This window comes from Indicator indicator, chromosome 8, assembly GCF_027791375.1.
Source record: "Indicator indicator isolate 239-I01 chromosome 8, UM_Iind_1.1, whole genome shotgun sequence".
Classification (NCBI taxonomy): Eukaryota; Metazoa; Chordata; class Aves; order Piciformes; family Indicatoridae; genus Indicator; species Indicator indicator.
The window spans coordinates 14,122,569-14,146,255 of NC_072017.1; the positions used below are offsets into that span (position 1 = coordinate 14,122,569).

General features: G+C 40.4%; 1 protein-coding gene across 1 annotated transcript; it reads left to right on the forward strand.

Annotated features, from left to right (window-relative positions):
• The first annotated feature begins 451 nt into the window (after positions 1-451).
• DCTD (dCMP deaminase) lies at positions 452-22,200 on the forward strand. Its single transcript, XM_054383215.1, has 6 exons — positions 452-486; positions 5,334-5,445; positions 6,785-6,920; positions 17,047-17,163; positions 18,683-18,779; positions 22,122-22,200. The coding sequence occupies exons 1-6, from the start codon at positions 452-454 to the stop codon at positions 22,198-22,200; spliced, it is 576 nt and encodes a 191-aa protein (XP_054239190.1).
• The last annotated feature ends 1,487 nt before the right edge of the window (positions 22,201-23,687 follow it).

Consider the following 23,687-nt stretch of genomic DNA (forward strand, 5'->3'; position numbering starts at 1 on the left):
CAATTTCATATCCAGAGAACAAAACCCAACCTTTAGACATTTTAACATGTTAAGCCAAGATTTAATAAATAGCATTTAACTCAAGAGCTTAAACTGGGTAAAAACCTGCATGCCTGAGTCAAAGCACAACGCTCGAAGCAGCATCTGTCAGAACACTGAAAACTCGAACACGTATTAAAGTAACTCATTTAAAATTTCCGCGGAGGCTCACAGAAGCTCAGGGATGGAAACGGCCTTCCGCAGGTCAGCGAGATCAGTTCTCGGGCGCTGCACGTCCATTAAAACAAGAGCCGCCGGCCCTCAGAGCTTCGGAGCCGCCGGCCACCCCCCATCCACCCTCACCCCGGGCTCGCAGCTCCACACGGCAGTGGGACAGCTCCCGCCTCTCGCAGCCGCCCGCCCCTTTCCCCGCCTGCTCCCGCTTTGGCGCCAAGCGCCGAAAGCGATCGGGATGAGCAGCCATGAGCCCAGCTATCACCTTAACGGGTACGCTGCGTGGCCCCGGCCTTCGCGTGGGCTCGCCTCCCTGCCGCCCGGGGCTGCGCTGAGGGAGCAGCGGCTTGGAGGGGCCGTGGGTGTGGGGCTGGGGGGCCCGCGTGATGCCGATTCCAGTCTCTTACCATCCGCCAGCCGGCGGTCGCTCTCCTCCTAGCACCGTTCTTCTCTCACTTCCCTGACAGACAAGACTTTCTCAGTCCTTGGCCGGGCCGCTCCCGCCGCGGGTTATAACTCCTGGTGACGTGGGAGGCGGCAGCCACACCGACGAACCCGCGGGGCTGCCGGCCGCGGCCTGCGCCACGCAGCCGCTCCCGGTGTGAGGGGAGCAGAGCGGCGGCACTCGCTGCCGTGACCAGTCGGCTGCTCTTGGCGTAGCAGGCAGCCGCGCAGCGGGTTCAGTCCTGGCTGGGGCTCCAAGCGGGGCAGCTGCCCCGCGCACTGCGCTCCTTGTGGACGTTGGGCTCCGTGGTGCAGAGAGGTCGGCCCGGGCGGCGCAGTCTTGGGGATGGAAACGCCACCTCCCGCGGGGAGGTGTTACTGGAGGCCTCTGAAGGCCTTGAAGTGATGGTATAGCCTGTTTGATATTATTTTTTTTAAATCATTGGAATAGGAGAAAGAGCACAGAGGATATCTTGTATTCATAATTTCCTGAACTGGAGACTGGTGTGAGCAATATGCAATTAAAGTCAAAGAAGTGGTGCTGTAAAAGCAAACTATGTTCAATGAAGGGAAATAATCTTGTATTGCTCAACTGGGGCTTGGTATTTTTACAGGGTAGTAATACTCATAGGTTTGGTGTGTTATCTCTGAGGAAAATTTGAATATAGTTTGTTTTCAGTGCACAGAGTATCATTTTTCTGTAAGAAGTATTGATTTTTCTCTCACAAAATGACCAGGTGACCCACAGTGGATGAGGGAAAGGCTGTGGATGTTGTCTACCTGGACTTTAGTGAAGCCTTTGACACTGTCTCCTACAGCATTCTCTTAGAGAAACTGGTGGCTCCTGGCTTAGACAAGTGTGCTCTTCATTGGGTAAAACCTGTTTGGATAGCCAAGCCCAGATAGTGGTGAATGGAGTTAAATCCAGCTGGCAGCCCATCACAAGTGGTGTTCAGTGTTGGGGCCAGCCTTTTTTTAATATCTTTATCTGATCTGGATGAAGGGATTGAGCGCACTCAGTAAGTTTGCAGATGACAGTAAGATGGGAGGGAATGTTGATCTGCACAGACAGTAGGAAGGCTCTGCAGAGACATATGGTCAGACTGGAGTAGTGGGCCAAGGTCAATTGTATGAAGTTTTTAACAAGGCCAAGCGTGCTTGGGTCACAACAACCCCATGCAACATTACAGGCATGAGAAAGAGTGGCTGGAAAGCTGCCTGCTGGAAAAGGACCTGGATGCTGGTTGACAGCTGTCTGAACATGAGCCAGCAGTGTGCCCAGGTGGCCAAGAAGGCCAAAAGCATTCTGACATGTTTCAGAAATAGTTTGACCCACAGTAGTATGGAATTGATCGTGCCTCTTGATGCTGATGAGGCTGCATTTGGAATACTGCATTCAGTTTTAGGCCCCTCATTACAAGAAGAACATTCAGGTGTTGGAGCTTGTCCAGGCAAGAGCAAAAAATCTGGTGAAGAGTTGAGAGCACAAGTCTTAAAAAGGGCACCTGAGGGAACTGGAATTGTTTAGTCTGGAGAAGAGGAGGCTCTCTATCTGAAAAGTGATTGTAGTGAGATGGAAGTCAGTCTCTTCTCCTGTACTTGATACTGGGGCAAATACCTGCTGCAATGCAGGTCCCATTATCAGATATAACAAAGCAATGGAAAAACTTGATGGCATAAAAGTCTGATACCCACCAGTTCTCCAGATGTACTATATTGTTGTGTATTTGATCATCAGAATTGTCCTATGAAAGATTTGAAGATTCTGATTTAGGATTCTCAGTTAAATTTTTTATTTAGATAGACTTTTTTTTTATTCAGTAGCTGAATGAAATTTCTTTTTCAGATGGTGTTACAACTTACTTGGAGCCTAGATGAATGAAAAAGAACTGAATAGGGAGGCACTGTCCTCTTAATTGGAGAATCTTTTTCTCTGTTCCTTTCCTCCATTAGGTGGTGGAGTTGCTGTCCCTGGAGATGTTCAAGAAAAGACGATGAGGCACTTAGTGCCATGGTCTAGTTGATTAGATAGGGCTGGGTGATAGGTTGAACTGGATGATCTTGGAGGTCTCTTCAAACTTGGTTGAGTCTATGATTCTAATGCAGTTTATGCAGACTTTCCTACAGACTACTAACCACTCTAGAATTTAAGGATTTTTCCCTTTTTTTTCTTGAGCTGTGTTATCTTCATGGCTTTTAGTTCCTATCATTTTTATTCAGAACTTCTTTTGAGTTATCACAAGAGTAAGCATTAATTGCTCATTTTACAGCTAGCTGTAATATTTTCTAGAGTAGCTTTCATTCATGCAATTCCAGAGTAAGGAAAATGATCAGCTGCCCCAAATCCATAAACTTAATTATACTCTGTGTGCTTGACTGCTAGCCAAGGCCTTGGCTTCTGCTCAATCAGAAATTAAATGTTTTATACCCATTTCACACTCTTGCATTCCTCTGCACTGAGTTGAGGGAATTATCTCACCAAACACAGTGATGTTAAGTAGAAGTAATTGAGTAAGTTTTTTTTTTTTAATGTTCCGTTTGATGTAAGCCTTCTGCTCATTTTTCAGATGTGCTCCTCTCCCTGTGAACTTGGTACTCTGGGGGACCTCCACTTACACACAGTTCTGTAGTTATGAGAAAAGTAAATAGTAGCTTTTGTTGTTTTGAATAAATAGAGTTGCTAGGGAATAATTTAACAAAAGGAGATCTCACAGTTCAGAGTACTGTTGTCATTCTGGAGCCCTTTCCCCAGAATGTTTTATTCGATGTAGTTCTGCATTGTGTGTTGCATGCATCTCCAGAGACATCACTGTGAATGTCACGTAGTCCAGAATGTATTAAACTGATCATTTAAAGTCTGATCGTGTTTGGGATTTTGTAAATCTGCTTTCAGGAGATACTTTAAATAATCACTCAAATTAGCTGAAATTCTTTCAGTTAACCTGTCAAAGTTGAATATGGCACTGAGAGGTGTGAGGGAGGGCATGTCTTTTCTGCTCTGGGCTGCTTCTTCTCTGAATGCTTTTTTTTCTTAGTAGGATATAGGCCAAATCCTTTAGTTATCATCATTCAAGCCTGTTTAGGCACTCTCAGTCCCATACTTGATCTGTGTTTGCTTTGACAATAGACTTGTGGGCACTACTTAAAATGTCAAAGTGTAAGAGAGGTGTGCTGGTTACACCAAGAGTGTATGTTTCTCCCTCATAACACTGAGACTATGACCTTAAAGATGATCTTCATTCCAAGAACAAGCTCAAACTAATAACTTGTAATGTGCCATATCTGAACTATTCAAAAGCATCAATTTATCTTTGGCAAATAGCACCCTGTAGATTTCTAAAATACAGGTTTATCATGTGTTGGCATTGTCTTCACTCAAATAGTGAAACATTTTTATGACAAGCTAACTGAGCTTCTAAAACATGGTTTGGCTTATAAAAACAATGGTTGACAAAATACTTGTCTTCTAATGTTTATTTATTCATTTGTCTTTTGAAAATCCTGGTACTAGTGTTGCTAGGAGATGTCTTGCTGCTCACAGTTACCTGTGATGAATTTTTCTGCGTGTCTGTAGTTACTAAAAGGGTATTGCTGTCTTAACCTGTAGACCCAGATAAGAGGAGACGAAGAAGTGTATGCCCCTTGTGTTTTGATAGGCTAATTATTGTATTTGAGATGATCCATTGTTTTGGTTTTAAAGTGTAGTAATAATAGGTGGGAGTTTGAGGAAATGTCTCTGAATTTGGTATTTTCCTTGAAATTTGAAAAGCTTTAATATATTGGAAGGAAGAAGGAGAGAGAGAGAGAGTTTTTTTTTGTTTTGTTTTGTTTTGTCTTTTTTGTCTTTCCTCTCTTTGTGCTGAAAAACACAGAAATTCCCCTGTTAGGTCTTGCACTGTCTGAACAGTCTTTCACCTATAAGCAGGAAAGAGAAAATGGTGTATCACTTCCCCCACCCCCCGGTTCTGACAAACGAACCCCTCTGTACAGGGGAAGAAAAAATGTTTTATGCCACTTCTGTACATTCTATGTAAGGGAAAAATTCTTAAACCAATCTCCTCTCATTTTTAAAAGGTTTTCATAGGACATTAGAGAAACTTAGCAGGGGATGATCAGAATGGCATCAGATTTTTGCTAATAAGTGTTGTAATGAGAGGCAAACTCATGGCAATAGCTGTGTGGGCAGAAACGGATGACTGTGCAGGAAACTATGACATGGAAATGTAGTGAGCACTTGTGGTAGCAGAAGTACAAAATAGCTTAGATTAGAGGCTTGCAGTTAGTGCAGTCATCATAAAAAAGATTGTGCTGTTTGGGTGAAAAGAATGCTAATACATGATACACCTGAATCTTAGAAATACGCAAGGTGTTATCTATAAAGGATAAACTGCTCTGTCTTTGAATTGCTCAGTGCTCTGAATTGCTCAGCCTTCTTATCTAAAACTGAAATTTGCAACTTCACTTGAATGCCTTTCCCTCAAAAGGAAGTGTTGCATACATAAGTTCCTGGAAAGCATGCAACACTGATGATTTTACTGTTAAATACTAGCAAATGTGTGGTCTTCTTAGCCAGGTTGGGATCTTGGTTACTTTAAACTTGTGCACATTAAAACAGTCCAATCTAGAATAACTCTATGTGTTGTTTGCTGATGACTTATTTTTTCCATAAACTATAGTTCCTGCAATGAAGCATCCTGCACAAAACGAGAGGATTATTTGGAATGGCCTGAATATTTTATGGCAGTAGCTTTTTTGTCAGCACAAAGAAGCAAGGATCCAAGTTCTCAGGTAAGAGGGCAACATGTGAGAATAACATAACCTAATCTATATAGCACATCACATCAGGTGCACATGTAGCACCTTCAGGGATTTCTTATTAAAAGTTATTTCAGTATAGGTATTCAATTTTTAACATGGTCAGCACCTTTTGTTACAGAAATTCTCTTACTGGGCCTGACCTTGTGTATGATTTTGTGTGTACATTTGTGGCTTGGAGTTTTGTAAATATTATTTTCATCTGGAGGTTAAGATAGCACACACATTTTCTCTCCTTTTTGCAGTAAATATATTTACTGTTAGAGATGGGTAAAACTAATGTAAGTTTTAGACTGTAATTTTTTGAGACACAGCATTTTACAAGTTCCTTTTCCTCACCTGTAAGAGTATAAAAATTCCCTTTTGTTTGCTCTTGGGTTGGCTGGAGTTTCCTCTAGTTCGTTCCTTGCTTAGGTTCACTCTCTGCTTGCCTGTGTCTTCTTTTACATGCCTCTACTGAATATTGGTTTGAGGCAATTGATTGATAGATCTCCTGAAACATGTTCCACAGGACCTAGTCAAGTCAGTCTGTTAGTCTTCCTTTGTGTAACAAAGTTCAGGAAGCAAATCCCAGGGAAAAAAACATGGAGTAAATTGTATGTTAACTGTTCAGTTACTTGCTGGCTGCTGTACATTATGGCTCTTAGTTCTCTGGAGGTTATTCACTTAGAGCTAAATTTTTGTTACTCAAGGGCTGATTGATAAACACATTGTGTGAATTGAAAACAGTGCTATTGTTATTTCAGTAAATCCAGAGTATGGGCAGAAAACATAAAAATGAGAAACTTCGTTCTTTAAGAAGGGTCTCAGTGTAGACTCGGATTGAAGTAATAGAGGATGGGAGTTGAAAGGTCTAATGTTTTGGTGCGCAATTTGAGTAAACAAGCCACAACTGTTCGTGAGCCTGTCCCTGCCTAGGTCAACACTATTGCATTTCTGTTGTCTTCCATACCTTCTCTTTTGCTGCTGCTGGAAAAGCTCTTTTGGGGAGTTGAGCTCACAGAAAAATTATTAGTAGATTTAATTCAGTGCTGGTTCTGCTCCCTGAACTAGGTTCACTTCTTAGTTGAACAAGGAACAGTGCTGGCAGAGCATGGAGGGATGCATGAGCAGACGGGTAGCAGGGTTGCATCTACTTTAATTTATTTTAAAGCTCCGCTTGTTAAGTACAATTGTAACCTTGCTTACTAGATGGTATGACTTAGTGAAGCTTCTATCTCTTAAAAAATTTGTAGGACTGACTTTCATGTCTTATCTTGTTGATACATTGTTTTGCATTCTATTGGTGCTATGTACATCTGGTTTTATTTAGGTTGGTGCGTGCATTGTAAATTCAGAAAACAAGATTGTTGGAATTGGATATAATGGAATGCCTAATGGCTGCAGCGATGATGTACTACCCTGGACAAGAACGGCAGCACATAGACTAGACACAAAATATCCATATGGTAAGACTTCTTGTGGCTGACAGGTCAGACTCGTCATGTGTGCATACATGAAAATTCAGCTGGTAAATTATCAATCAGTTTTTCTTTCACTTATCTGATTTTAATTAGTGTGCACGTATGGATAGAAATCACAGCTCTGAAGCCAAATGAAAACAGTCTATATGAAGGACTGACTTCCTGGTGAAGTATGTTCATAAATTATTAGCCATTTTGGATTGTGTAGCGAAAACTTACAATGCAGCTCATTAGCACACTGTTACAGTTTGTGCAGGTGATTGCTGCTTCTCTATGTTCATCACCACAAAAATTACAGAGCATATATATGCAAAACAAATAACTGGGTCTAAAATACAGCTATTAAAATTGTAAATTGTGGGAAATTTCAGTGTTCAGGTGTTGATGGCCTAGGCAATATGTATCATGAAGGAGGTGAATTTTGGTTTTCTTGAATTATGTGATTGCATTTTGTGATACCATTTTTGCATTACTGTATGTACTACTATGGGTGAGATGACTGTCACTGTCTATTTCAGCCTCTAAGTCACGTTTACTCAGTGGGCAAAGCAAGGAAGACCGTGGATAGTTTCATGGTAAATGCGTCTGAGTGTTGCTTTGGATCCTGTCTTTGCCTTTGCAGCAGGCACTGTGGTTTGGTCGTTTGCAAGCCTGCTTTGAGGGGTCCTTTGTGAATCTCAGTGCACCTATCAAAAACAGGGCTGTACAGTTACAGCAGGCAGATGTGGTTTGCAGGAACCAGGGAGACAGCTTGCTGGGCTCCCTGCTTCATTCCATTGCATGCTGTTGGCTGGATGTGGAAGTACAGAGCTGTGTTGGCCTTGTGGCCTGCAATAGCTCATGTCCCTGCTGACGGTGGGGAGGTCAGACTAGAAGACCTTTGAAGGTCCCTTCCGGCCTGGACTATTCTGTGATTCTGTGTTGGGGAGGAACTGTGATTAGGACTGATAAGGATGCAGAGAGTGTATGTACTCTTAAGTTTCCCTTCTTCGTTTTTCTTCTTCTATACCAGCTGCTGCTGCACCTCTGTGGGATGAGACCAATGCAGCAGAAGCCATGGACATAGGAAGAATGGGTATTAGGAGCTCCTTCATTCAGTGCTGCAGGAATAGCAGAAGGAAGAATCACAAAATTGAACAAGAGCCCTGAGACATTTTCCCATCCCTCTGCATGGGGTGGCAGGGAGGAAACGGGCATGAGAGTTCAGCTTTTGCAAAGAGACGCTGTTTTATAGTGTACAGTATTTATCCCTGCCTCCTAGTACTGTTTTTCGCTTGTGACTTCTAACAATTTGTCTGATACAGAAGTTAGACTTGGATGAGTTTTGTCATTCCCTGTGTTCACCCAGGGCTCTCTAAAAAAACCTGGCATTACATTTTCTGGTTTCCCATAGTGTTGAAGTGAAAGATGATGTGCAGTGGCTCAGCACATAATTCATCAGTTTCATATTTGAGTTTTTAAAACCCCGGTACTTTATCTACCACAGTCCTTGTTCACTGCATCAATTTATTATTAAACCTTTCACATTAGCTCTTAAGCTTGAGACAGTTTCATATTATTTTTCATAAGAGATGTATTACCAATACTAAGGCCAGCTCCTGCCAAATTTTAAGTCTTCTCTAAAGCACAGAAGCCCTTGTTTTACATATATTGATGGTACCATAATGGTGCAACTTGGTATGACTGCTCTTTATTTATAGGGTGAGGAAACAAGCGTTAGCCCATTGATTAAATGTAAAGTACTGAAAACAGAATATTGATTTTTGTTGAATCTTTATGCTGCTGTGAGGTCTCAGTTCTGAACTAAGATCAGTGGGTGGTCTCTGGAACCTGAGCATGTTCCAGACACTCAAATATAAGCTGAAACCTGACCAGTTGAACTAAAAATGCTGTATGAATTTGTAAGGAATCTTTGTTCAAGACAACCTAATTTTGTGGGGGGGTTTTGTTGTTGGTTTTTTTTTTTTTTCACTTTGACTCAAAAAAATGCAGAATAAAGTAAAGATCTGTAATACATGACATTTAAAAAATACACTAGCCAATCTAACGACTTGGAGAGATGAGTTCATTTACAGGAGCTGGTCTAACCACTTCCCTCCTCAGAATCCTAGTCTTCACCTCATTAAAAAAAAAAAATCACAACTTTGTAACTTAAAATGACTGCTGTGATGAATAAACAACCTAGTTTGTAATTCACAGATAATTTGAACTCTAGCAGTTTCTTATTACTTTTGATAGCACAGTTGACAGACCAGACAATTGTGTATGTATTAAAAAAATCTGCTTAAAAAAAATTCTGGTAGATACAGAGACACATAGAATCACTGTTAAAATCTCATTGAACTGTCATGTTTTCCTTTCCACTTTTGCTAATCAACACAGAAGTTGTGTAAATTGAACTTCTTAACCTTGGTTTTTCCTGACTCCCTTGTTCAGAGATGGCTCAGTCTTGCTGAGTGCACTATTAGCTTATTGTGAGAATGCTGACACCTTCGTCACTAGAGCTGCAATGCTGCTTATTATGTAAAGCTGGTGGAAATTGTGCATGTACCACCACACTAAGAAGATGTCTCTCATAGCTACTTCATGCATCTGCAGTACTACGGAAAAGGGCTGGGGGTGGATCTGAATGCTGACCTGCTTTTATGCACTGTTGCAGGTTAGGCATAAACATGGCTCACTTCTCATCTCTTTTGGACCATTCTAACTAGCTTTCTCCAGAGCAAAGCCTGAATATTGCTCTGCCAGTGGCTCACTCAAAGGCTGCTCCGGAGGGCAGTGTGGAAGAAAGGCTGCAAGAAAACTGTCATCCTGTATAGGCCTATAGTGCAAAGCCTGCTGAGATGGTATACTTAACCTGCCTCCCTCAGGCAATACTGGGATACACAAGGCACACTCTGTTTCATTGTGTAGAAATACCATGCCGGTGGGATGCAAAAAAGTCATCTTACTTCTTTATGCACTTTGAACTGAGACATACAAAACAAGTATGTGGTGCCATGGGACTCTTGAGATGTGGAGCCCTGAGGAAACCCAAGGCCAAGTGCTATGTGATGCTGATGGAGCTCTGAGTAAGATGAACATGACCCAGTCTGTGGCACTTGGCCTCAGGGCCAAGGATCAGTCCCTGCCCCTGTCTGTGTTTAGCAGCATAGACATAGAAGGAGATTGGACCCAGAGGCTATCTTTGCAGAAGTGTGTTAGATAATTCTATAATAAATTTATTGAGCTTCTGCAGAACAACTGGGTACAGTGACCCCACAACATTGATCAGGTTCACTGTTCCATTTAATTGTGGCTATTTTGTACATTCTTGTGTGTGTCAGCATTGTTCTTTCTGGCTTTTTTTCACCCACTATGATTAACCCTTCCTCCTTATTGCCCCTTCCCCTGTTCACTTACTGATAACAATAACTTTTTGAACTTTGGTTGTAAGACTAAACAAGTCTTGGCACTCTTAAATTGTACTGTGGGTTGAGTGTCTCAGTTATCTAGGTCTGCTGCAATGTGCTTACATATCTAACCTGCACATCCGAGTGTGTATCTGCTCATCTCAGTGTTAGAGAAAGGATTGTGCTTGATGAAAAAAATTGTATTTGCCCATATCCAAGTGTAACCTCAGCTGCTGCTGAAAGAAAGCATCAAAATGTGGTAGGTAGTGCTCACTTTAATTGAGAGGATGCAACTGTTTGCAAGGCATTTGGATATTACAGGAACAGTGGTGGTTTGCTTGTTACAGGTACTACTCATTCCTTGTAAGAGTCTTGAAGCAGACTAAACCTTTTCCTTCTAGTTGTAGTGTGTATTTGAACAGTTTAGTAGTACAGCCCTGTTATGTCAGAAGGCACTGGGTATTTTGCAGAATGCCATTTTGGTATTGAATACCTGTTATTAAAAGCTCTTCCTGAAGCACTGTGCTCAGTACTATGTGCAGAAACTTCTTAATAATTAGAAAACATTCTGTCTTTTGCGTCAACAGTGAATGTCCTCTGTTTCTGTTAGATGAATCTAAGGATTTGACGATGCTCAATTTCCTCTCACCAATCATTAAAAATACTACATTTTTCTCCTATTAATACAAGTCTTCCCACTAGTGCTAGTTGCTGTGCTCCTGTTATGCCCTCTGTCTCCACTGTAATCTAAGAACATCCATTTGACAACTAGTCTCTAATTAAGAGAGTTTAAAACGACTGGCAAATTTAGAAACCTCTGCGCAATAGAGAAAATACTGAGTAAATATGCTTACAAATATTTATACATGTTCAGATACAATAAAATGTGTTGTGGCAAAAAGTATGCTCTAATTGAACAGTACCTGCTATGTAAAATGAAACAAACTGTTACCAACATTTCCTCATGTTAGGATTATGAGCTTTTAGTCATTTTTTTTAAAAAGATGAACATTCAAAGATACTCAGGTGAATGTTACTTTTGTAGAAGCTCTTATTTTGACAACACAAAACTTGAGAAGGCACTATGAAGAGGTGTGATGCTCTCTCCAATTGGCATTGCAAAGCTGAGGCTTCAGCTGGAAAGAGGATGTATAGGAGACAGTCTCCACCTGCAGCCATCTTGTCCTGCATGGATTTCTGTCAGATTCTGGTGTCATACATCAAATCTCTAGAAAGCTTGGAGATTTGAAAAGACCAAGAATAATTTCTCTCATTCTGCTTGCCTGCTAAAAGATGGCTTTGTTCTGCTGACAGCCGAACAAACTTGGAGCAGGATGGGACAAACTGAGAAATGGGATGGATTAGTTTCTCAGGTTTTGCAAACAGCTTCTAACCCCAGCAGATTTTGTGATGTTCATAAATGTGCTTCTCATCTTCACTTCCCAGTTCTTGTTTTTCACAGAAGAAAACAGTAATGCTGGGGGTGCTCCTTTTTCAGACTGCAGTCTGAATGAAAACTTCACTTCCAATTTCCACTGAAAAATGGTGGTGTTATTTTTGCCTCTCTGCCCTAACCACAGCAACTGCTCTTCCTCCAGCATGCAAAGCAAGTAAGTGAGCAGCAGGAATGCCTGAAGGCAGCGTCAGCCTAGCATCAGTGTCGTGCCTTGCCCTATGCATTGACCAGCAACCATCCCTACACTTTCCTGAAAGTTGAAGAAAGATTATCATCATTCTACAAATTCCAGATCCATCCACCACTGTCTTCAGTGGTTGTCATTCCAGACCCCATTCTTTTAAATAATATTTCAGACTCTTCTGTGATCGTTGGTGTGTCCAGCATGTAAAGGATTATCTGGTAGATGGAGTTTGGACAAAAATGGCATGGACAGAGATGAACATGAAAAAGTGAAGCTTTTGCCAGAAGATTGAGAAGTAGGCCAAATGGCAGAAGTCCCTGTATCCATTTCTGTGCCAGCATTATGCTGATGAATGCCATGCTATTACCATGTATTTGTATTGGGAACTCATAATATTTGTCAGGTTGGTTAACATGGCAGTATAAAAACTTTACATTAATAAATAGGTCAAAGTTTGATGCGTGGCAATCTGTATGCACTGAAATGAATTCTTTTCAGATGTAACATCATGTTTAGTATATAATTTCTCAAAAGCCCTTGTCTGGCTCAATCACATAGAAAGGTCGTTCCTCCCAACTTCAAACCTCTCTCAGGCATGTAAGCCTTTAAACTGTACTAAGAAACACTTCGACTAGTCCTCTGGTTCGTACAAAGTCTGACCACTTAAAAGGCAGGCAAAACACCAAAACAGTGGGTGGGAAGAGTACTTCTGATTCTGCAACTCACTTAAGATCATGTTCATATTAAGTGGTTAAGCCTGAAAAATGACCATGAATAAGGTAAGTGGGGGTATTATTTACAGGTAGACTTAAGGATGAACGCTACCTTATATATGCAACACAAAGCAGTATGCAATGAGAAGAGAAATACTAGCAATTAATACTGCCAGTAATGAAGCAGTCATTTCTCTGCTTTTTTTTCCCCACTTCTCTTGAATATAGTAGCAGGTGGTGAGAATGTCAGGGCACACACTAACTTCTCTTTGCATGGTGAGTTCTTCAGTTAATGAAGCCTTTTGAGAATACTTTTCAAGCCACTTTTCCAGAATGGAAACCAGTGTTGCAGACTTAATATTGTGTTGGCTAAATGCGAATATTATTTATTTTTAAAAACCCAAAACACTGTCCCACCCCCCACAGGGTATTGTAAAAATTGTTAATTTTACTAGTCTACTTAAATACACTGTTTTCACGGTTCTAAATACTGTGCATCTGTGAAAGGTTATTTTAAGTTAACTTCTTTTTGTCTGAGAGAGAACAGTATGTAACTATTAGTAGGAGCGCTTGACAGGTGTGGTAGAAAACTTTGTAACACCCCAAATGTGAATTACATAAGTTATTAACAAAACACATTTTGGGCTTCTGAATTTTTTTTTTTGTCTTTTTTTTGTCTCTTTACTAATGCTCTGTTCAGAGCTGGGAAAGTCTACAAGGAAAATGAGGGGCCAGTATCAGGTGTCTGGGGAAATATATAAAACAAAGCTGTGTAATGATAGTTCCCCAGAATACTCTTCCAGGTTCCAGTGACTGAGCCAAAATGGTTTTGTATTTAATAGACCAGTAAATTTAAAAAATAAGAAGACATATTAGAAGGAGAAAGATTACTTCTGGAATCAATGCAAACATCTAGTTCCTGTATTACTTTCTGCAGTAATTGCAGTAAGAAATACTTGGTTAGGTTACAGTGTGTATGGAAACCTGCCTTCTTTTATTCTTGAAACAAAAGCTTTCTAGGTTTGTTGGAGACCCCAGTACTTCTTGTCTTGGAATGATTAGTCTCTCTCACTTTTTACTGTTTCTGTGTCTTCTTTGCATACTGGAGAGTCTTTGTTCTTGACTTCAGATTGTGTTATGGTGATCTGGAGGCAAAATTTCTCTTTTCCCTTGCTCCAGCTGATTATCTTTTGTAACTTATTTTTGGCCTGAACTTGTTTTTGCTTGGGAGGAGGTTTGTTCAAAATCTGTAGAAGTTTTAGACTGCTGCCTATCTTGTAAGTCTGATGTTCAAAGAAAAGTGATGTTTCTGTCCTGTTGACATAACCTAGTTCTGTGTGCAAAAGTAATGACACTCTTTTTCATTCCGTCTTCTGTAACCCCACCATTTATTGTGAAGGCTACATAAAATTAGTGCAACTCAGTAATATACTTGGAATTAAATGTATTTTCTGGATTTTCTAAATTTACAGGTTCATATAATTGTATATCTTGTACACTTAATGGTGTATGCTTGAAATACAGTGACCTGGTTACCTTAGAACCACAGAACTGTTGATGTTGTCCATCTGTTGATGTTGTCCAACCTGAAGCTTGCCGTCCCACCACTACTGCTAAGCCACTACCACTAAAGCATATCCCTAATTACTGCATCCACGCATCTTTTAAATACCTCCAGGGACTGTGACTCCACTGCTTCCCTGGGCAGCCTGTTCCAATGCCAGGTAACCTTTGCTGTGAAGAAGTTTTCTTAATATCCAAGCTGAACCTCCCTGGCAGAACTCGAGGCTGTTTCCTCATCTTGTTACTTGCTGCATGTGAGAAGAGACCAACCCGAACCTTATGCCATCCTCCTTTGAGATATTTGTAGAAGGTGATGAGGTCTCCCCTTGGCCTCCTCCAGACTAAACAACCCTAGTTCCCTCAGCCATTCCTCATAAGACTTGTGTTCAAAGCCCTTCACCAGCTTAGTTGTTTTTCTTTGGATACGCTCCAGTATCTCAATGTCCTTGTAATGAGAGGCCCAAAAATGAACACAATACTTGAGGTGTGGCCTCACCCAGTGCCAAGTAGAGGTGGACAATCACATCCCTAGACCTGCAGGCCATGCTATTTCTGATAAAGGCCAGGATACTCTTGGCCTTATTGGCCACCTGAGCACACTGCTGGCTTCTACTCAGCCAGCTGTCAGTCAACACCTCCAGCCATTCTTCCCCAAGCCTGTAACATTTCATGGGGTTGTTGTGGCCCAGGTACAGCACTCAACACTTGATCTTGTTGAATCTCAGACCATTTGCCTCAGCCATCTATCCAGCCTGTCCAGATGTCTCTGCAGAACCTTCCTACCCACCAGCAGATCAACATGCCACCCAACTTGGTGTCGTCTGCAAACTTACTGAGGGTGCACACAATCCACCTCATCCAAGTCATTGATAGAGGTGTTAAACAAAACTGGCCACAGTGTGGAGCCGTGGGGAACACCACTTATAACTGTCCACAAACTGGATTTAACTCCATTTACCACAACTCTCTGGGCCCAGACTTTCAGCCATTTTTTCACTCATTAAAACGTATGCCTGTCCAAGCCATGAGCAGCCAGTTTCTTCAGGAGGATTCTGTGGGAAATTGTGTCGAAGGCCTTGCTAAAGTCCAGGTAGATGACATCAATAGTCTTTCCCTCATCCACCAGGCAGGTTGCCTTGTCATAGAAGGAGATGAGATTGATTGAGCAAGATCTGCCCTTCATAAAACCCATGTAGACTCTTCTGATATCATTACAGCTGCAATTGAAACAATAATAACTGTAAGATAAACCTTAATGTGATGATGCTTGGGGTTTTATTGTTTGCTTTTTAATTTCTTGTTTCTAACATAAATAATTTCCTAACACAGTTTACTAATTTAATAATATAAAATGTTTCTGGCTTAACTGGTTATGAGAAGTTATGTGGGCCACATTGTCATGGTGATGCTGGGAACTGCTTGTAGAGGTCAGTTCTGAGCTTTCTTTAGCTAGTGTTTGGTCCTTTGTGACTTGTCTACATGGGAAAGCTTGTATTCTGTAAGTTAGGCTGTAAGTTTATAGTGCATTAGCTGTTACAGGGAAAACTCCATATAGACATCCAGCACATACGGAAAGCATTTCCATTCAGTGAGGATTCCTGAGTGCTGAAGGTACTGCACTCAGTTCTTCATGTGGTGAGATCATTCACACAGTGGCCAGTCTCTAGTAGCAAGTATACTATGAATATGAACTTGTGCTGTGAAACTTCGTCTGTTTGAATTTTTGCATGTGCACAAGAGAGAGGAAAATTGCCCTTTTTTTTTTAATCCATTCTTCCAAACAAGCAGTGTAAAAACTCTCAGTGTTTGCTACCGCAGGTCTCAAAATGAGCTCAAATACACATCACACTTCAGCACCTGTTTATGAAGTAAGTCAGGGCAGCAGGCAGTTTCTTAGTAGGTAGATATATAAATTATGCAGCTTGCTGTCATTCCTAGGAGTAAACAGGAAGTTCTTGCAGAGATCCTAATGTTTTTTTCAGAGGTTCAGGGTGAATGACACAGAAACTGCACTCTTCTCACCTTTGTCAGTAACACACTAGCAAATCAGCTGATGGGTACAGCACAAAAACTTAAATGCTAAGGTGCGATCTCTCTGGAGAGGGCTATTGGGTTACAGTGGAATAAGGCCACCCAGCCAATCTCAAATCCATGGAGAAATGCAGGACTTTGTTTTCCTAATTGGGAAGTCTGGCACCTTTATATGATCAGTAAGCTCACTTTAATATTAAAGCTGGGGTGTTTTTATGGTTGAGTGTGTCTTGTGTATTCTGGGGGCAAGAGAATCATGCTGTAGCACTGAGCTGTTCTGAGACCCAGAGGACAGAGCTGCTCAGTTTTACTTTGCAATTCTCCTGCCTTTAAGAGCGCACAGGGCGCTCTTACAACCATAAGACTGTTCCTATCTGTGCATGTAAACACATAAATGAGCTGGTTTATGCCAGCAATTAAATACTCCAGAGAGTTGTGAAGCTGTGAGACATGGCTTCACTTAGGGTGGTTGCAAGTACTTGGCCCGCAGCCTGCGGCTTAGTTGCCTGCAATAGGTGTTAGCAAATGGCAATGGTAATGTGCTTAATGATATCATTACTAATCAGCAGCCTGGTCAGACCAATTGACCTTCATTGATCTTGGTATTTCTGCTTTTATTTCTTCCTCTGCCCTTTATGACACGCTGTGCAAGCCATTTGGCTTTGAGAGGATTGCAAGCAGTTATATTGTAATGCTTATTTTAGTTTGACTGATGGCTTTTAATGAATGATATTATGAATGGTTTCTTCATCTTTTTTTTTTTTTTAATCAGTGTGCCATGCTGAATTGAATGCCATCATGAACAAAAACTCAGCTGATGTGAAGGGCTGCAGCATGTATGTTGCCTTATTTCCCTGTAATGAATGTGCAAAGCTCATCATCCAGGCAGGTAAGGAGTAATGCCAGCTTGATTTGTCAAGGTTGCAGTGCTGCCTGCTTGTTGGTATCTTATCATGGATGTATTTGATGTTAAGTTGCTGCTGTTAGATCTAAATTAATTGCACTGTCAACTTCATAAGATGCTACTTGTGTTTTTTTTCTGCATCTGAATGGTGCCAAAATTTTCCAGTGCTAATTGCATCTTCTGTGATTCTAACTGTGGTTCTAATTTAGGTTTGTAACTTCTTAGACCAGGAGCTGCCAAAGAACAATACAGGCTTTGCATATAATTACTGTCAATTTTACTGTGCTCTGACACATTGAATAGAGTAGGGCAGAAAGAAATAAACTTCTGCATGACAAAAGGTCTGTTGGGAGTATATACATGAAACTTTAATTTGAATGTGATGCATGGTAGATATTTGAAGATTTTAAAATATCTTCGCTCATAAATGTCATAAGACTTCTATGATCCTACTTTAATTATGTCTTTCATTACAACTGTTATAAATCTGTGCCACTGCAGCAAGTGTGCTGGCCTAAATGTGTCTCCTTTTTTTCAGATTAGGCAGTATCTGCAGTAGGCTTCGGTTCCATAAAAATCTCTGCTTAAGGTAGCATATATTGAGTAAAGTCTTGCAGTCCTAGCATGGATTGCTGTTCTGGGGAGTTTCTCTCACCACTGATGGCCACAGGAATCTAGAAAGAAGGTAGCAAAGGGAATGCTGCTTTATTTTGATCAATAAGGTTTGAAATGAAGAGAAGTGAAGGAGGAAAGATGATGGTATTCTGTATATGTGCTACATTTCTTCTATTTATAGAATAAAAATCAAATGTTCTTCAAGGTAGATGGGATGCTTGTTCTCAATGTAGTCACTCATCTTTCTCCTTTATGCACTTAGGACAGCACTAAATTGCAATGTATTGATACTCAAGTTATCTGGTAAATACAGTAAGATGTTGATAGGCTCTGAAAAGCTTATGAATTCTCTTGGGTCAGCCTCTGTGCTTCTCCCCTGCCTAAGTAATTTAGGCATAGATCATTCAACAATTTGAGACAGCATGCCTTTATGAGGATTTGAACTTGGAACTGAGAGTTGCTTATAAAACAACAAAATTTAAAAAGCACTCTTTAACAGCTCAGTGTTTTGGAAGGGGAATAGGATTTTGTGTTTCTTTATGGAGAATTTTATCTATATTAGAGAGGTAGGAAGATAGGTTTTCAGTTGCATCTGCAAAAATGTTTCATTTCTAGTCTGTGTAAATTGTGGTTCTGCCTGTGAGACTTTGGTTCTGTTTTTCTGAGGTGAAAGTGGAGAAAAATATTTTCTGATGTTTTTGAAAGAACTGCCTTCCAAAACAGTTCTACATTACATAGCCTTATTCTCAAGTACAGTCTGTAGTCTTGTGGCAAGTACAGGTGTGCCAAGGAGTTCTAGAGCATGTGGATGAATGCTGCCCTTTCTAATTTTTTGCATCAGACATTACTTCTATTTTTAGTGTAATTCTAACTCTTTTTTTCTATATAGGCATAAAAGAAATTATTTTTATGTCTGACAAGTATCATGACACTGTGGAGATGACAGCTGCACGGCGGATGTTTGATTTAGCAGGTATTATATACAGGTAAGAGAACTTTGGATTAACCCTATTTGTGAAAGAAAGAAAATGATGTGTGAGAGACGAGCTTTAGGGCAAAAGGTTTTCTTCCTTGCTTTGTGTAAATTCTTTGATGATGTTTGTAGATGGCTTTCTCTGTATGCCAGCAAAAGATACAGACTGTTACACCATTCTTTTTGCCTTATGTATGGTAAATTTCAATTTCATAATGTTTGTATGAGAAAATGGTCCATTTGGGATACTCATTTCACTCCTGGATTGCAAGTGAAATTGCAAATGTGATGGTTGTTACATTGCACTTGGGAATCATCACTGACCCAGCTTTGAGCAGGATGTTAGAGTATTTAATCTTCTGAAGTCCCTTACAATCTGAATTATCCTGTGACCATATGAGCTGGACTGAAATGACCAGCTGACTTTTTTCATGGATTACCTAATCCTTACTGAAACTTCAGGGTTTGGGATTTTTTGCAGTTAATTTGGGAAGGTATCAGATGAGCCGCCCCTAATTAATTTCCAGTCATTTTTGGTCAGCTTTTTTTGTGAGAAAAGGATAAAACTTGGAATATTTGCCTTAAAGTAATGAGTATCTGAAAAATGTTTAAAGAGTGTTTTTTTTAAAGATGTTAACGGAGATACTTAAAGACAATCTGTTCAACAGCCTGATCAATAGCAGTAACGTGGTGTGGGTGAGGCTAGTTATGCAGTCCAGGAGGCTTTGCAAGTCTAAAAAAATTTACAATACTAATACAAATACATAAAGACTGAAAAATTTGCAAACATAACAGTTCTGAGATAATATTTTAGGATGAAAGTTACCTACTGGGCTAAGAAAGATACATTAGAAAATACAGCAGTTCTTGAGATTCTGTGTTGGTCAGTGTGTTGTTCCAAATCTGGGTTCTTTATCCAGTGTGCAAAACCAAATCAACCTACAGAGTTAAGATACTTGTTTTATTCCAGTTCTGCACAGAAAAGGATGCTAGGTAGTAATTCCACAAGGCCAGCACACTGCTTGAAACGTGCAGCATTAACTATGCCTAAAGTTAACACCTACTACCTAGATATCAGTTAGCTTATTTCTTACTTCATCATAAAGGTGCAATTACTTCTAAATCATGGAATCATAGAATCAGTCAGGGTTGGAAGGGACCACAAGGATCATCTAGTTCCAACCCCCCTGCCATGGGCAGGGACACCTCACACTAGATCAGGCTGGCCACAGCCTCATCCAGCCTGGCCTTAAACACCCCCAGGGATGGGGCCTCAACCATCTCTCTGGGCATCCTGTTCCAGGGTCTCACCACTCTCATGGTGAAGAACTTCTTCCTCACATCCAGCCTGAATCTCCCCACTTCCAGCTTTATTTCATTCCCCCTAGTCCTATCACTACCTGATAGCCTAAAAAGTCCCTCCCCAGCTTTCTTGTAGGCCCCCTTCAGATACTGGAAGGCCACAATAAGGTCACCTCAGAGCCTTCTCTTCTCCAGACTGAACAGCCCCAACTCTTTCAGTCTGTCCTCATAGGAGAGGTGCTCCAGCCCTCTGATCATCCTGGTGGCCCTTCTCTGGACACCTTCCAGCATGTCCTTATCCCTCTTGTAATAGGGGCTCCAGAACTGGACACAGTACTCCAGGTGGGGTCTCACCAGAGCTGTGCAGAGGGGGAGAATCACCTCCCTCGACCTGCTGGCCACACTTCTCTTGATGCAGCCCAGGATCTGGTTGGCTTTCTGGGCTGCAACTGCACACTGACAGCTCATGTTGAGCTTCTCATCCACCAGCACCCCCAAGTCCCTCTCCTCAGGGCTGCTCTCCAGCCACTCACTGCCCAGCCTGGATTTGTGCTTGGGATTGCCTCGACCCAGATGCAGGACCTTGCACTTGGTCTTGTTGAACCTCATTCACTAACCATGCTCCAAGTATGCCAAGAGGCTTTAGAAGTAGGGGATTTTTGTAGCTAGGAGGTGTGTTTTTTCTTATTACAATGATATTAAAATCAGCTTAAGGCAACTAAAGGTTACATTTGGTTTCATCCTTTATCAGTATGCTCATGATCACTCATGCATTCTCTTATATTTACTACCCAAACCTTCTAACTGCAATACCCATCAGTTTATGCCAACAATTTTTAAGTTAGGGACTAATCACAACTCTTTGTTCTTAGGGACCCTTTGTCCTAATCGCCTTGGTTTCAAAACAGGTTCTTCATGGTTACCTGACTTTGTGATTCTGTGGTTACCTGATTTTAATAATTTGAGGTTTTTTCTTGACATCAAATGTATTTTCTGTCTACAAAGTCTGTTTGACCAAGAAGCATAAATCATTCTCTTGTAAGTCAAATCTTGTAACTTTTCCAGGGTAAGAAATGTTTTTAGTGTTTCAGATTGCTACTCTGGACAGAGTGTACAGTTTTTGTGGCCAGCAGCCTGTGCTTTTCTGTGTTGACTGTTCCTCATTCTTGTATTGATTGTTAAGGATGTAGGTGGTACTTAATGAATCTCTTGAACTGATCTGCAGAGCTTAATTAGGCACTAAATCCACACTATTTGCATAATCCTTTGTTTACTGGTAGACTGGAAAATACATGCTTGGTCCCCAAATACCTTCCTTGCTAATTGCAGTAGCAGATGCTCTAATGATAATAAAAGGAATGATTTTGTGACAGTATTAATTTTACAGTTCTAAAGTTACAATTTTTAAATGATTCCAACTTAACTAGGTTGTTTTTTCCCCAGTATGATGCATAATGTTATATATTCCCCTAGCCAAAAAGTATTTTAACATACTGAGTCAAATTTGAAAGTGTTCTTTGAGAACCTGAAAGGAAAAAAAAAGTGATCAAAATATTTAAGAAAATATATTCCAAATATATTTTGTATATACATACATATTTTTGTGTGTGTGTATAACACACATACAGTATATGGAAATATTTGTATAGAGATATATATATGTGCACCTATATATGTGTATATATATATATATATAAACAATATTTGGAATATAAATAAATATGAACAAAATTCCAAGCTCTGGAAACATGATGCCACCACCTGCAGCTAAGTTGTTAAATACCCTTTGACTGCTGGGTAATTTATGAACTCCAATAGTTGAAGAATGCAGAGGCTAACCCACCCACCTGTCTTTTTTGTCTTAGTCTTTCTTGTCCAGGTTTCTCTCAGTGTGGTGCACTATAATTGGCTCCCATAGAGATGAAAACTATGTGAATCCAAGCAGGGCTTTATGGAATTTTTTTTCAGTTTCTTCAGAAATTTAGCTGGAGCTAAAGCAAGCAAAATGTTTTAACTACTCACTAACTAATATCTGTGGCTTTCTTCATTTTAGGGAGTTCAAGCCAAAGTGTAACAAGATCATCATCGACTTTGATTCAATTAACAGCAGACCAAGTCAAAAGCTTCTGTGAATTAAGTCTCATTATGTCTCTGGAAGAGTGTGATTATCCTTTTCTAAAAGCTGGTAATGCCTTTCATCTTGAAGTTACTTGAAACTTGTTACTGGCTTCTGTAGCAAAAGTAGACTTCTAAGAAATCCAAGGCAAAAAGTGTTCCCCTCACTTCATCTTGTCATGTGGCATCTAAATTTACGTTTCGGTGTTTTTTTCTTAAATGCCTTTATCAAAACAGCTTAAAAAAGTCTAGGGTCAGGCAGGTGAGACAGTGTTCTGTTCTGATTCTTGCTGTATTCATCCCCACATGCTTTGGTAGGCTGTCAGTGTTGTATTAGACTCAATTTAGCAGTAGTAGTTATTGTAACCAAGAGTGCATTGGAACACACTAAGATGATCTGTCTGTTGGATATGTGGATCTAAACAGTTGATCCTAATAAAGGACAAAAAATGCTATTCATGCAAATACTAATTCTCCAACTAGTGTAACACTAATATTGCAAAGGTTTTACAGCTTTAAGTAGGTGTGATATTCTGCACGTGTTAATCCAACAAATGAAACACTGATTTAATTGGAGGAGAAAGTTGTTCTGAGAATGATATGTGCTAGATGGAGCCTTAGAGGTGCTTTTAAGTCTTTGTTTTTCCCAAGACTCGGGAACTGGAAGGGGTTGAGGGTGTAAGTTATTTGGCTCTTTACCATTAGGACTTTTATTTGAAGTTGCTTTTCACATGTAGAAAAAAAAATATTTTATTGGTCCAAGTTGGTTCTGGATAATCCAACAGAGCTCAGTCTTAAAGTCAACCTGTAAGGTAACTGAATCATTTTTTGTCCTTTGAGAGAAATTGGGAAATAGTCAACCCGTGCCCATACCTGTGCCAAAAGAGGTAATTTTGGTGTTAGCTTATTTCCCAGTGCTGGTGTTGTGCCTTCATTTTCAGAAATGTTGCCTAAAATAATATCCTTTTTAATTTTATCTTGAGATCTGGGAATAGGTCTGAGTTCCTTTTCCCTAATTTGATTTTTAAAAATTAAATATGCCTAATGGCTTTGTTTAGATAACATTGGTGGTAGTTTGTTGGGTTTTTTAAAATGTGGTTGTACTTCAATGAGCTCTTATTTTCTCTATAAAAGCTTTGTTTCGTGTTTTGGGACATTATGTAATTCGGCTTCATACCAGTCTTATTAAAGTCTTATTAAAATCTACTGGACTGAAATAGACCCATTATTATGATACTAAGCCATGTCTTTGGCTCCAGGGTGCTGCTGGTTTTGCAATCATATGCAAATCATATTTTATGCATTTGTGATATTGCATAAAGTGTAATATTCATGAACCACTTGGCTACTAAAGGGAGCATTGCAATGTATTATAACATGTGTCCTTTTATGAAGTAGTTTTTAACTTGCCCTTTTTTCCCTGCAACTGTTTTCCACCTCAGTTGGTCTATGGCTTACTGCCAGAAGAAATTTGCATATATGTGGTGGGCAAAGGCGAAACCTG